Genomic DNA, 14,443 nt, shown 5'->3' with positions numbered 1-14,443 from the left:
TCCATTGCCGGCAACACTATTTTAAATTGAAACAATTACCGGTGTGAGCCTGGTTAAAATATTGTTGAATCAAGTGTAATACATCTGTACAAAATTACTACACTTCCCGGATCACCAAAACCCCTCAACATTTTCTGTCATTTCAATGTCGACATATAATGACTCAGCACAGTTCTCAGAAAAACTTAAAACATTTTAGCATGTGATAAAAACATGTTGGACTAACTACACTGTGGACAAGCCCACATGGCCTATATATATGTCACTGTAAATACTATAATTATAACATATATATTATTATATAAAGTTAAATCCAAAAAAAAAAAGCAGTGTCCGATTTTATATATAATTATATAAATATATATGCATCGCAATTTTTTTTTGCATGTCTGCACATGAATGCCTCAAGTAAATACATGTACGTATTTAGAAGTTTTGACATTAATACAGTCGAAGTGGATTGTATTCGGAATCATTTAATAATTTTGTTCTAAAATCGAAATATTTAGTCAGTAAAAAAGTGACAAGTAGTGTAAAAATAAACTTATGTAAAAGTAACCGAAGAGAGAAAATCATTGTCGAATTACGCGTTCACCAAAGCATCTGTTTAATTATAAGCACGTGTTTATCCTTAGCGACATCAAACCACAACACTTGTTCGCGTGATTTTGCAGCTATGAACTTCCTGACCCGTTTTTCTGTATGTTAACAACGATCTACGGCGCATTCCTCCACTTCCTATGGATACTGCTACACCAGTGTGTCACTATGAACTTGCTCCCCGCGTGATTTGTTGTTCCTCGTAGTGAGTAAGACCAGCTGACTGGCAACAGTTGTCTCTCTGTGTCGTCATTGTTTTTGTTGTTGTTGTCGATTCAGTCTGTGTTTATCTAGTAAGTTACAACAGTTGTTCACCCTCTGGGCTAACCTGGTTACATCTGGGCAGACGATCTTTGTTGTTTGATAAATATGTTAATTTATCGCCTGTGTGGGTATTACTTGCAATTTAAATACGCGCATTTACAGGCTTAAAACAGTCAAACCTACCAAACCCGTATTTAATTATCATCAAACTATAAAAGGATCAGATTTGAAGTGCTTTTAAAACGTATACATGGGACAATGTTGAAATTCGCATATGGACACAAAAGTCATTCCAGTGACGTCAGAGTTCCATCTTATGGGGATTTAACCGAGACTTTTCCCCCACGGACCGTGATGGTAGCAATGGATGGAAGCGAGGACTCCAGATTTGCGTTTCATTGTAAGTATATATGAAAAATTTGTTTCAATTGAGTATTTTTATTGGTGACACATTTTTTGCTTATCAATGCAAGCGGCGTGTATGGTGCTTGACTTTAAAATAAAATTTGATTTCCTGTTGAACAGATGGGACGGAAATTTACACAAATATATCATTTATCTGATCAACAAAATTGTGTTAATGATTCATGAGGGTATCCAAAAAATAGTTCAAGGGGGGATTTAAGTTGCCGGAGGTAGGGGTTGCCAAAGGCATATTTGCGGTAATTTTACTATCATTTTATGAAAATTTAAGAAATTTTCATATTTTCAGGAATGTCTGCCCCCCTCATCCCCCCCCCCCCCCAATCTGCGCATTCATTTTATCCGAATACTAAATGTTTGTTGTTAAGGGTCCACCTGAATAAACCACAGTGTACATGTATGTATATGTAAACAAGGATAAAGAAGAAATGAGAAGTGTCAGAACAAGCGTACAGTAGTTTTGTTAGGAAATTAAATGAAGATTTATTTAATACAACTTTTTTGTCCCTGTTATAAAATTAATTTTTGCCGTGAAGATAAACTAAATGTCTGGACCTGAAGGCTTTAAAGGAGCATACATTAATATTGACTGTGCCTAACTGGTTTTAGGTTTCTTACAAAAGATATTTGATGTTGATGGCCTTTAAATTAACTCTGTCACAGTTAATTTGAAATGCGCTCAGGAGGTGATGATCGGCCCCGGAGCTGGCAGTGAGACGTGTGTGTGTGTGTGGGGGGGGGGGGGGGGTGGGGGTGGGGGGGATGGGGGGTAGGGGTGTATACATGTCGTTGTTACAGTTACATGAGAAGTTAGATTTTTTAATAAAGGTTATTAAATATAATAATGTGGGTATTTTTTGTTTCTCCCCAGGGTACGTGCAGAATATCCACAGGCCCGGGGACAGGGTAGTTATAGTCTTTGCCGTGGAGTTCCATTCGGAGCACGACTCCAGGTGGCTATTTTGTAAGTGAACAAACGTTGAATGGTCGTGGCTAATTTTACACTCTAGAGATTTTAAACCAAAATATATTATTAACTATATGAAAATATTCAAATATTTGAAATCTTAAAAATATAAAATTCATATCTCTTCAATGTACTATTATAATAGTAAATAGCTTTAAAATTTAAAGTGGATCTGATGGCTACATCAATTTGTTGACCGGCCAGTCTCCATAAATGTGATATTTTCTTATGATCAAAGCTGATCTTTAGTTATCTGCATGCAAAAGGCTTTGATCGTATCTTCAATCTTACATAATATAATAGTGCATGGTATTTATACATGTAAGTAAGACGTCTTCATTTTTCCCCCCGAACACACGAATTAAGTGCATATTCATCATCTAGAAATATTGATGCTCAAAAATGTTTATGATAGTACTTCTATCTTAGAATTATGATCATGCATTCTAGTAATGTATTTGGTTCGGAAACTAGGGGATATTATACATACTTTGCCGAGCCTTAACTCTGTATGATCACTGTAAATAGACACGTTAATGGCCTATACTTACATAAATATACAAAGTCGCTTAAAATATTTGTGACAAAATTACAGTATATGTAAGCGATGTATATGACCAGAGCTAATCTATAAATCATGGCCGATAGTAAATTGCAATTACCACCTCTCTCAGCTCTCGTAAAATCAATTTACCGCCGGTCATGGTATTCACAGCTGCTGGGGGAGCGCTATACATTGACAATAAAGCTGATATGATTTCCTAGATTGGTGCAATATTAAAGAGAAATTTATGTACCAATGTTGGTCTGTTATCAGTATAAAACAAATATTGGAGTTTGACTTCTGGAATACAAACAGATGCGGGCTACAGGGCATCGGGGCCTTTCGATGAGGACTATATATTAAGTCAACGATTTTAATCTAGATTGCCTTAAAACAATAGCATTTTGCATACGGTAGATGTATGGTTTAACTTTTCTCGAACAAATTTCACTAAACTGCCTTCTTTCACAATTTAATCATAGTTTAATTGCTGCTTTTATGGCAAAATTGGCAATCTTAAAAATGAGATACATGTACAATATTACATGTACTAGTACTCTATATTAATTAGCATCAGTAATATGACACAAAATACAATAATGGATATATCCTTAAGAAAATTTGAGTGAATATTGCAACAAAAAATCTTCTAAAGTTATAATCTAAAAATTACAAATAACTTGTATTATAATCTTAAGTTTGTGATTTCCAGGTATTATATCTTGTGTTTTTTGCCCAAGAGATTTTAAAACTGACGTATTTTCATACAGACTACTAAATAAACCGAACATTTGCTATTACATGTACAACAGAAAAGGATACATTCAATGTACCAGTCTTAAAAGCATTTTCATTTCGTCTTTCCTTTCATCTTTGTTTTGCATCATAATCATCCTCTGTTTCTACTATTTATAACAGGATACACGAGTATATACATGTAGGTAGCGAAATAACTGACCTACAATATATGTCCTAGATGTGTACCTTAATGACCAGCTAGTCTTTTCATCATTTGATGACGTGTTTAATGACCCCCAACGTTATTGATGGTCCGTGTCAGACGTGGAAGTCTAGGCGGTAGGGGGAAAGGTGGGGGGGGGGGGGTAGGTAAACGACATTTGCTTACTGATACAATAGAATTTTACTTCATTCTCATAATGAGAATAACATAATATTCATTAAATTCTTTTCAAATTGTTATTTGTACTGTGCCACACCCAGTTAATGAACAAACCTGGCCGGTATACATAAGTACACACAGGACATAAATCAAATTAGGAAAGTTTTTAGATATACTGTATGCAGGAAAGATTTCGTGAATTTTATAATACTTAAGGAACATTTTAATTTGTTTCACACAGGAAGAATTATATAACGATGTACATTGTCATTGTTGCTCAATGTTTTGTACTTTAACATGATTTAAACTGATTGTGTACCATTATAATATTGGACTATGAAAGGAGGATGCAGAATAAACTTTTTTAATATTTGTGTTAAATTTCAAGTGCTATCTTTCATGATATTATTCAGGTCACGAGCAAATATTTTCAATTTTGAACACATAAAGAGTTGATTTAAAAAAAAACCGAATAAAGAACCTTAATCAAGGCATATTAAGGTTGTCTAAACAAATTCAGGAATTAAAGCCTATTTACATGGTTGTTAAATAGAAATACATGTACATGTATATTTGGATGAAAAGTTCAGTACATTGCAGAAAACCACAAGATTGATATTTTGCACATTGTGAAAATAAGATTCATCATTCTATTTGGACTTTTTTCTCTGAAGAGATAGCAATCTACATTCCAACGTGTCTTTTTATTTTTTAGCTTTTACAGAAAGTGTGGAAGAAAAAGTAGGTGGATCTCTTGACAAAGAAAGAGCAAGACACCTCGAGACAGTAAAAAAATTCTCAAAACTGTTAGAAAACTCCAAGGTAAGACTGTGCATGACTTCGTACGTTGGGTTGAACTATAACATGCAATGAAAATTCTCGATAAATGGCAATTTTTAAAATTGACTAGCTAAATATATCTTATTTTTCAACAGATTTTAGGTGAAGTCAACGCCATCGATTCCAAATCCCCGGGAGAGGGTATAGTACAAGCTGCCAAAGAAATCCACGCCTCTTTTATCGTGACCGGCACAAGGGGTCTCGGAAAAGTGCGAAGAACTATTTTAGGCAGTGTCAGTGACTATATACTGAGGCACGCTCCAATGCCCGTAGTTGTCTGTAGATATGTGGAGAAGAAAGGTTGTGAAAAGTGATATCGTGATATATGTCAATAAACTGTAAACATTCCTAAAGAGTAATGTTGTCCTCAGCGGAACTGATGAAATGGTGTATTATGAATATGTGTCAACTGTTGAACCTCTTACCACTATGGAGTTCGTTTGATCTTCACTTTTCAAATTATTGTTATGTGTATGGACATTGTCATTTTGTATGATATTATTGTTTAATAAAATTAAGAATGTTCCCATTGTATTTTATTATATATGACATAATAAAGTAGACAGTGCAATTTAATCACATCCACAGAAACTGTAAAGATAATATTGGCCTTAAAAACAGCTTTTTAGCTCACCGAGACGAAGTCAAGGAGAGCTTATGCTATACCCTCGGCGTCGGCGGTGGCGTCGGTGTCGGCGTCCGGACCTGGTTAAAGTTTTTGTTGCAGGTCCTGTATCTAAGCTATTAATTGTCCTGTCTTCACCAAACTTGCATGGATGATGCATCTGGACCTACTTATGGACTTGAAAGACTTGGATGCTAAATCTGGGTCCTAAATTTCAGATGCTGGAGGAGGTTAAGGTTGTTGGACCAGGTTAAAGTTTTTGTTGCAGGTGCCCTTTGATAGCAATATCTTAGTTACTGCTGGTCCGTACTTCACCAAACTTGCATGGATGGTGTGTCTTATGATACTGATGCACCAGACAGGTTTGAGTGCTGAATCTGAGCTATAGGTTTCGGATGCTGGAGGAGGTTAAGGTTTTTGGAGCAGGTTAAAGTTTTTGTTGCAGGTGCCCATTGATAGCAATATCTAAGTTACTACTGGTCCTAACTTCACCAAACTTGTATGGATGATGCGTCTTATGATACTGATGCACCTGACAAGCTTGAATGCTGAATATGAGCAATAGGTTTCGGATGCTGGAAGAGGTTAAGGTTTTTAGAGCTGGTTAAAGTTTTTGTTGCAGGTGCCCTCTGATGATTATATCTTAGTTACTACTGGTCCTAACTTCACCAAACTTGTATGGATGGTGCGTCTTATGATACTGATGCACCTGATAAGCTTGAGTGCTGAATCTGAGCAATAGGATTCGGATGCTGGAGGAGGTTAAGGTTTTAAGAGCTGGTTAAATAAAGTTTTTGAAACAGGTGCCCTCTGATGATGATATCTTAGTTATTACTTGTCCTTACTTCACCAGACTTCCATGGATGGTGTGTCTTATGATACTGATGCACCTGACAGGCTTGAATGCTGAGTGTGAGCCATAGGTTTCGGATGCTGGATAAAGTTAAGTTTTTTGGAACAGGTCACACGTTTAATAGATGATAGTACTATTTCAAACTTGCATAGTTGATTTAACTGTAATATGAATGAATCGCAGAGGTAGCTTCAGATGCAGAGCTTGATCTCCATTATCAAGGATGCTAAAAAATTTAATCTTAGTTATTACAGGTCCTAACTTCACCAAACTTGAATGGATGGTGTGTCTTATGATACAGATGCACCTGACAGGCATGGATGCTGAATCTGAGCCATAGGTTGCGGATGCTGGAGGAAGTAAAGGTTTTAATCGCTAGTGCCCTCTGATGAAGATATCTTAGTTATTACTGGTCCAAACTTCACCAAGCTTGCATGGATGATGCGTCTTATGATACCAATGCACCTGATGGGCTTGAATGCTGAATCTGAGTCATAGGTTTCGGATGCTGGATGAGGTTTAGTTTTTTGGAACAGGTCACATGTTTTATAGATGAAAGCTTGCATAGTTGATTTAATTTTATTATAAATTAAACGCAGAGGTTGCTTCAGATTCAGAGCCTGATCTCCTACCTCACTCAAACCAGATCGATAGATAGATGTGTTTGTTGATAAATGATATAACATGATTCCTATGATATAGTATTGTATGATATGAAACAATATTGTTTGATATGATACAATATGATATCATATGTTATATTATAAAAAGTTATACGATACGATATGATATTGTATCAATTTTTGTGATATTTTATGATATGATATTGTATCATGATATTGTTATGTATAGTATTGTATATTATGATACAATATTGTATAATATTATATTGTATTTTTAATTTATTATTTTATCAAATGATACAATTACATAAGATATTGCAAAATATTATATTGTATCCTATGATACAATATTGTATATTGTATAATATTGTATCATACAATATTTATGATATGATATTGGTTTCAGTAATATAGAATTATATCACATGAAATTGTATTATATGATATTGTAATATTATATTATATTGTATCATACGATATTGTATGATATGATATTGGTTTATATGATATATTATCATATCACATGAAATTGTATTATATGATATTGTAATATATATTATTGTGTCATATGATACAATATGTATAATATAATAATGTATTTTATAATATTTTACTTTATCACATAATATTGTATCATTTGATAAGATACAATGTTGGATCAAATTATATTGTATTATATGATATAATATCATATAATGTATCAAATATGTTTCAGTGTCATTCAATACAACATCATACTATATTATACAATGTAATATCATGTTTCAATGTTATGATGTATTATGTAATATGATATTGTAATATAATACTATATTGTATTATATTTTATGATATTGTATTATGTGATCAAATACAATAAGGTATAACACAATACAATGTCATATCATACATTACAATATCGTATCTCATTGTTTATTACGGTATTTTATTGTATTATATGATATATATTATAAATATGATATGATGCAATATTTAATTTTATATCATTGAATTGATTAACATATGAACATATGATTATCATAAAAAAAATTATCAGATGATATACAATATTTTGTCAAAACAGAATCCATGAATATCCAAGATCATAAAGTATGATTTTCATATAAAATGATAAAGGTGGTCTTATGAAGGTGATGTCTCATAAGGGTGATGCTCCGTCTCGGTGAGCTTAGTAATCTATGATTACCTATGTTTGTGACTTGATAATGCTAATCAGTTCATTTTAAGAATACTTTTTCAATGATTGATTTTGATTTGTAAATGTGAAGTTTGTAAAATATAGAAGAGACCCTATAAAAATAAATTCCATAAACAGACGTTAATTTAAAAAAAAAAAATTATCATTATTATAATGATACAGAAAATAAAACCAAAAATCACATTGATGTATGCGTATAATTCGATTTAAAAATTTAAAGCGTTGACTTGGTCCTTAATCTTATGGACATTGAAAAAGATTTTGAAAGTATCACTTTCTCGCATTATCAGCAAAATATTTGGATTTATTTAATATCGGATAGTAACTAAGAAAGACGATGTGATAGAAAGCTTAATTCAACATTTAAATCATTTGTTTTGTTTTAATTATCATAAACAGAAAGAATAGGAAATTTGTGCTTTGGACAGTGCTAAATTTTTCTGTGCATTGTTGAATCGAAATATCATTTTTTTTCTCGTATTTAAATGCGTCAGCTAAAACATTGTCTTTTCAATTCATTTGAACTTCAAAAAAATGCACAGCTACACTACCTTCTAATTTTCAGACACATATGTATCTATCGTTGGTTATACCTTGACTTAAGTACTGCCATATAAAGGGGGGGGGGGTGTTAAGATTCTCTTGTATTTTGTGTCCACGTATTAACTCGTGGTTCACGAGAAGTAACTCTGATATTATTGACTGTGAACTTCCAGTCAGGTGATAACACAGAGCAAGATCAGCCATGTTTAGCGGCACAGATATCAGACGGTAAAGAATTTGTTAAATTATAATTAACACGGTATGTATTCTTTTTTTAAATTTACATTTTTTGCTTATTTTTGTTTCATTCCTTCAATCACGTGAAGTAAATGCCAATCCTAGACATTTTCAACAATACACTATAAATATTACGTTGTAAAAAATTACTTTCATTTTATAGAAGGGGTGAAATACAACACCGTATCCGGTGGCGTCGAAAGAAAATTGAAAGTTGGGGGAGGGGGGGGGGGTAGGGGTAGCGGCTAGACTTATAGAAAATATGGACAGGCAAAAACAATAAGTAAATAAAAAAGGTATCCAAATCAACTTTAACTGCCAGCAGATATTATCATGCCGTTTAAGGCTATTAGGACAATACATAGATTGTTCGTGTGCATGCATGTTGGTGTAGACTAGAGGGAGTATTCCGGGAAGGTGTCCATGTTACATGTTACATGTACAGTTATTTTCTTTTTTTTTTATTTGTGTGTCAATAATATCCTGTAGAAATAAGCTTTAATAATAATTGTATAATGTAATAAGTTTATGAAGACTGATATAATTATGAAGCATTGACTGTGTACGGATATAACGAATTTACGGATATAGCGAACTGATTTTGAGTACCGTAGAGATGAGTGATAACGAAATTTAACAATTTTATAACGAAGTTCTTTACAGTTTAAAAAATTTGCACTACCATTTAACATAATAGTTTGAATGAATTTATTTTCACATAAATTCTTCAATTCACAATCCGATTATCAAAGGTATCAAAAGATTGTTTTTCATTCTCAGTCTCACTTAGCAAAAAGTGTAGTCTGGTGAAAGAAAATATGTATATAATGAATTCGCTATAGTTATTATTACGAATTCGCTATACGGATATAACGAACTACGGATACAACGAAGTAATTCCATTGGTCCCTAGGACTTCGCTACAACCGAGTTTTACTGTAAATGGTTTTCAGCACAATTTCAATTAATATTAATTGATTTTCAAGTCGCAAAGCACCGGTAAACAATATAAATTTAAAATTTGTGTAACATAGGCAATAAATTCGTTATCCAGGCCCAACCAAGAGTGAACGGGGATTAACCCCAGGTTGTATTTTATACACCCTTCGGCCTTCGGCATCAAGGTGTATGGAATACAACCCGGGGTAAACCCCCGTACATCCTTGATTAAGCCTTGAAAACTAATAGTATATATGATATAACATTTAGATATATATATATATATATATATATATATATATATATATATATATATATATATATATATATATATATATATATATATATATATATATATATATATATATATATTTTTGATTAACAAATGGCTATTTAGTATTTGTCTATAATTTTGTAGAACAATTATGGATCCTCGATCTAGTGGCCAGGATGTGCACCGCTGTGACCTTTGTGAGACCGCCATAGTACACAGCTATTGTGACTTTTGTCATGTCAACCTGTGCAAGCCCTGTGTAGTTGATCATATCTCAGATGGATATCATAAACACACAATTGTACCTTTCAACGAACGAAGATCAACCCTCATTTATCCGAAATGTGGAAGACATCCACACAAACATTGTGAATTACTTTGTAAAGATTGCAGGTCTTTTGTTTGCTCTTCTTGCATGGCATCTGAACAACACACTGGGCATAGGTTTGTAGAAGTTAAACATGAATATGTGACAAAGAAAGAAATCATCAAAAAGGATAAAGTAGAACTAGGAGTCTCTATTTCTCCTAAATATGAAGAAATTGCATTTGAACTGGAAAATCAGCTTGCCAACCTGGATGAAGGATACGAGAAACTTACAACAGAAATAACAAAACAAGGAGAGGAATGGCACAGAGAAATCGACATCGTTATCAACCAGAAGAAAACTGAAATCAATGACATAAAACTGAAACACGAAAGCATTTTGAAGAAACACTTTAATGAAATAAAACAAATGCAGTCTCTAATAAAGGAAACTTCAATAGTTTTAGGGGAACTCGAGAAGTCTACTGAAATATCCACAACCATAGAATACGTATCTAAGATCAGAGACATAAGCAAGCTTCCAGCCAAGGTTAATGTATTGCTGCCAACATTCATTCCTAAACCAATTGACCGCGAACATTTATATAATTTCTTTGGACAGATTATTATACCGTTATCTAATGCCACAAAAGAAAATAGGTTGTCGATAAACAAACCAAAAACTTCAGTCAGAGAGCTGCTGGATAAACCCAAGGTTGTTGCCATAATACAGACTGGGTGTGATAGACTATTCAGTATAATCTGTTTTAAGGAAGAGATATTCTGTACCAGTGGTTTTAGTAGTGATATCAAATACTTTAATATAAAAGGTAATATCCTCCGTACGATCAAAACAAACTTTATTAGGCGCCCAAATGATATAGCTGTTGACGTTGATGGGGATCTACTGTACGCTGACTGGGTAACAAAGACAGTGAACAAAGTAAAGAATCAACAAAGAAAAGAGTTGATCAGATTACAGGGATGGAAGCCCCTTAACCTATGTGTCACCTCTACTGGTGATCTCCTGGTTACCATGTACAGTGATGATCAAACTCAATCCAAAGTTGTCCGTTACTCTGGATCTACCGAAAAACAAACTATTCAATTTGATGATGAAGGTAAACCTTTGTACTCAGGCAATGGTTCTATGAAATATATCACCGAGAACAGAAACCATGACATCTGTGTTGCTGATTATAAGGCTGGTGCAGCAGTGGTTGTTAACGAGGCCGGAAAAATCAGATGGATATACACCGGTTATACTTCAACTACCAAAAACAAACCTTTCCAACCCCAGGGAATCACAACAGACAGTCAGGGTCGTATCCTGACAGCAGACGGAAACAACCATTGTATCCACATTCTGGATCAGGATGGACAGTTTCTCCGTTACATAGATAACTGTGATTTAAAAGATCCTTTAGGTCTATGTGTGGACAATAAAGATAATCTTTTTGTTTGTGATCACACGAACGGCAATATAAGGGAAATCAAGTATTCCAGAGACATTTAACACTTGTGTTAAAATAGTCTGAATGTGATATTCCCTCTTGATTATTGGAATGATCTTCAAACATGTACATGTACATGTAGTTCAGTTGCAGTTCAAAATATTATTTACTTTTGATTTTATGGATATTGATCATGTGACCGCCCGTATTTATATCATCAATGATAATAAAATAATGATTCATTATTCCTAAAGTGAAATAAATTGTGGAAATACATATCGACTTACATTTATTATAAATTAAAAAATCAATAAAAATAATAGAGGTTAATGGGGGTATTTTGCATAATTGAAAATGAAATATTGGATCCAATACGCACCAACAATTCTGGTTTAACAGTCCTGGTGGACAACACAACGGCACACGAATTTCCTTAATCAAAAAATCAAAACAACGTAGATATTCTATAGTGTCTCTGAATTATCTCCGGATCTCTCAACAATTAAGCATGGTTGAATAAGTAAGGTAGAAGATTGAAATTGCACAGACCCAAGACACATAATCACTTAAAAATGGCAACAGCGCGAGAAGTAGAATTATAGAAGAATATTCCGAGACTCTAAATTCGACGATATTTCACATTCATGCACCGCAAAATACTGAAGGCAATGATGAAACACAGAAATGATTCTAGATTCAATTTAATCCCCAGCGTAATCAAAGAACTGTTCAAAGTCAATGTGGTTAATGAACCAAGTTTAAAAGATTATTAAGAAACTGTGGCATCTTTTTGTTATTTTCATATATAATATTGTTTTGATTCAATTACCTTTTATAAATCTATACTTTTATATTAAAACAATTGACTCGATTTTTTGGGCTCTAATGCCGAGAATTTAAATTGGAAGAGTACTGTCTTTTGTTTTATATATTTTAAACATTATTGGTACTTTAATATAACCAATTTGCTTTTATTTTTCTCAACAAGCTTCGCTAATTAATAATCGACGAAAATTCCTTTAAAAAATCTGAAAATCATCTGGATTTTCTGGATCTTAAAATCTTGCGCATGCGCATTACATTCACGCTAAACCACGGGAGGCTCTTTAGTTTATGTTTCAACAATATCACATTTGAATGGATAAATTCAAACAAAGACATGTACATTTTTATTGAAAATTTGCTATTAATATAATCTGTTCATCAAAGAAAATAGGGAAATAACGCTAACTCAGTGCATTTAATATGAAAAACCCGAGAATTCCGAATGCCAATATGGTGTGTAAATTTGAAGCGAGTAAAAAACGTTGGTGAAAAAGTGTTGAATTCTTCATTAATATGATTTAAGTTTTCAGATGAAAGCTATTTACAGCCTCAAAATGGTTTGTACTGAATGATTTGACTGTTATTCTCAATGCGGCATCATTAATTTTCTCCAAAAACATTTATAAGCAATTTTGCAATTTTTTGCTACATTACCGGTTAATGGGAGGCATTTTAACTGTAGTGAAGCCTGTCCCGAAAAAAAAGTTTGACTATAAATTCTAGCAAAGCAGAGTGTTGTGAAATTAATAGCATTATTATAGTCTTAAAGCTTGGTTCTGTTAATACGGTCTGTCGATGTATCTATTTCGTGAATGTCCGATATCATATGCAATGTTAACCCGTCCACGCACGGATCAAAGTCTAGTAGACAACAAATTAAATTATTCCGAATATTTCCGCCTTGTTCTTTTTAGTATAATAAACATGACTTTTTAAACCTTTTAAAAATTTTTTTAAAAAACCCCAGACCCAACGCTAAGTCATACAAGTCCTCAATATCCTACTTAAAGCCAACACTTAAATAGTAAACATTATGTGGCTACATGTATATTTCCCGAGCCCTAAAACAACTATTCCTAAATTAAAGGTGAATTGATGTGACCAGGTGATAAGCATTACACTGTATTGGTATAATGATATTCAAATGTACATAATAGTATTAAAACAAACTTGTTTTTAAAACTGCATTTTGTACAAATGCATGCATTACGATCAAACTCGATTGGATAATTTAAAAGAATATCTTTTTAGTTGACATACACTGAAATATTATAACTTTTTCTTTAATGTTTAATTAATGAATTATTCTTCTGAGATTATAAAATGAATTAATCAAGCAAAGAAAAAAAAACCTATTATCAGTATTCATTCTATTAATCAGCAATTTGAAAATTTCTGATCAGTATTACTTTAAACATTAGAATTATGATATATCTAAAAAAGATACATTTTTCGCAAAGAAAATTATTCACATAAATCATTACAAAATTGAAAACAAAAATGGCGATCTTTGTAGACAATCAGTTATAAATTATATCACAGCTTAACACAACCCTTTTTTCGAGCGTTTAATAACCATTACTGATACAATGCCGCTTTAATATATTATTGGAAGTGCTTATGGAAGTGCTTTAAAACGTTTACAAGGAAAAATGCTGAAATTCGAATATGGACACAAATGTCATTCCAGTACCGTCAGAGTTCTATCTAATTGAGATTGAACCGAGACTCATTCATGCGGGTATCCAGAAATTGAAAAAAAAATTGTTCAAAGGGGGGGGGGGGGGGATTTCAGAATGCCGGAGATG

The 14,443-nt window shown here is 33.0% G+C and overlaps 2 protein-coding genes across 4 annotated transcripts in view; both read left to right on the top strand.

The window, feature by feature from the left end:
- The first annotated feature begins 556 nt into the window (after window positions 1-556).
- Window positions 557-14,443, top strand: part of LOC105323398 (universal stress protein in QAH/OAS sulfhydrylase 3'region) — an 80,288-nt gene continuing 66,401 nt past the window's right edge. The window contains exons 1-4 of one of the 3 annotated variants that reach the window (XM_034451273.2): window positions 677-1,264; window positions 2,159-2,251; window positions 4,634-4,740; window positions 4,854-5,284. In XM_034451273.2, the coding sequence (XP_034307164.1) occupies window positions 1,123-1,264; window positions 2,159-2,251; window positions 4,634-4,740; window positions 4,854-5,072 (561 nt within the window). In that variant the 5' untranslated portion in view covers window positions 677-1,122 and the 3' untranslated portion in view covers window positions 5,073-5,284. Of the gene's footprint in view, window positions 1,265-2,158; window positions 2,252-4,633; window positions 4,741-4,853; window positions 5,285-14,443 lie in introns of those variants that run through there. The other 2 variants (XM_066081698.1, XM_066081697.1) reach the window with 2 other exon arrangements.
- On the top strand, window positions 8,737-12,534 carry LOC117682807 (uncharacterized). The gene is made up of 2 exons (XM_066081696.1): window positions 8,737-8,859; window positions 10,195-12,534. The coding sequence occupies exon 2, from the start codon at window positions 10,202-10,204 to the stop codon at window positions 11,870-11,872; it is 1,671 nt and encodes a 556-aa protein (XP_065937768.1). The 5' UTR covers window positions 8,737-8,859; window positions 10,195-10,201; the 3' UTR covers window positions 11,873-12,534.

Source organism: Magallana gigas, chromosome 4 (genome assembly GCF_963853765.1).
Source record: "Magallana gigas chromosome 4, xbMagGiga1.1, whole genome shotgun sequence".
Lineage (NCBI taxonomy): Eukaryota > Metazoa > Mollusca > Bivalvia > Ostreida > Ostreidae > Magallana > Magallana gigas.
Note: the sequence above shows the minus strand (reverse complement) of the source record. Positions and strands in the feature narration are given on the sequence as shown.

Excerpts from the sequence above, each read along its gene's own strand:
- LOC117682807 (XM_066081696.1), top strand. The coding sequence starts at position 10,202 with ATGGATCCTCGATCTAGTGGCCAGGATGTGCACCGCTGTGACCTTTGT.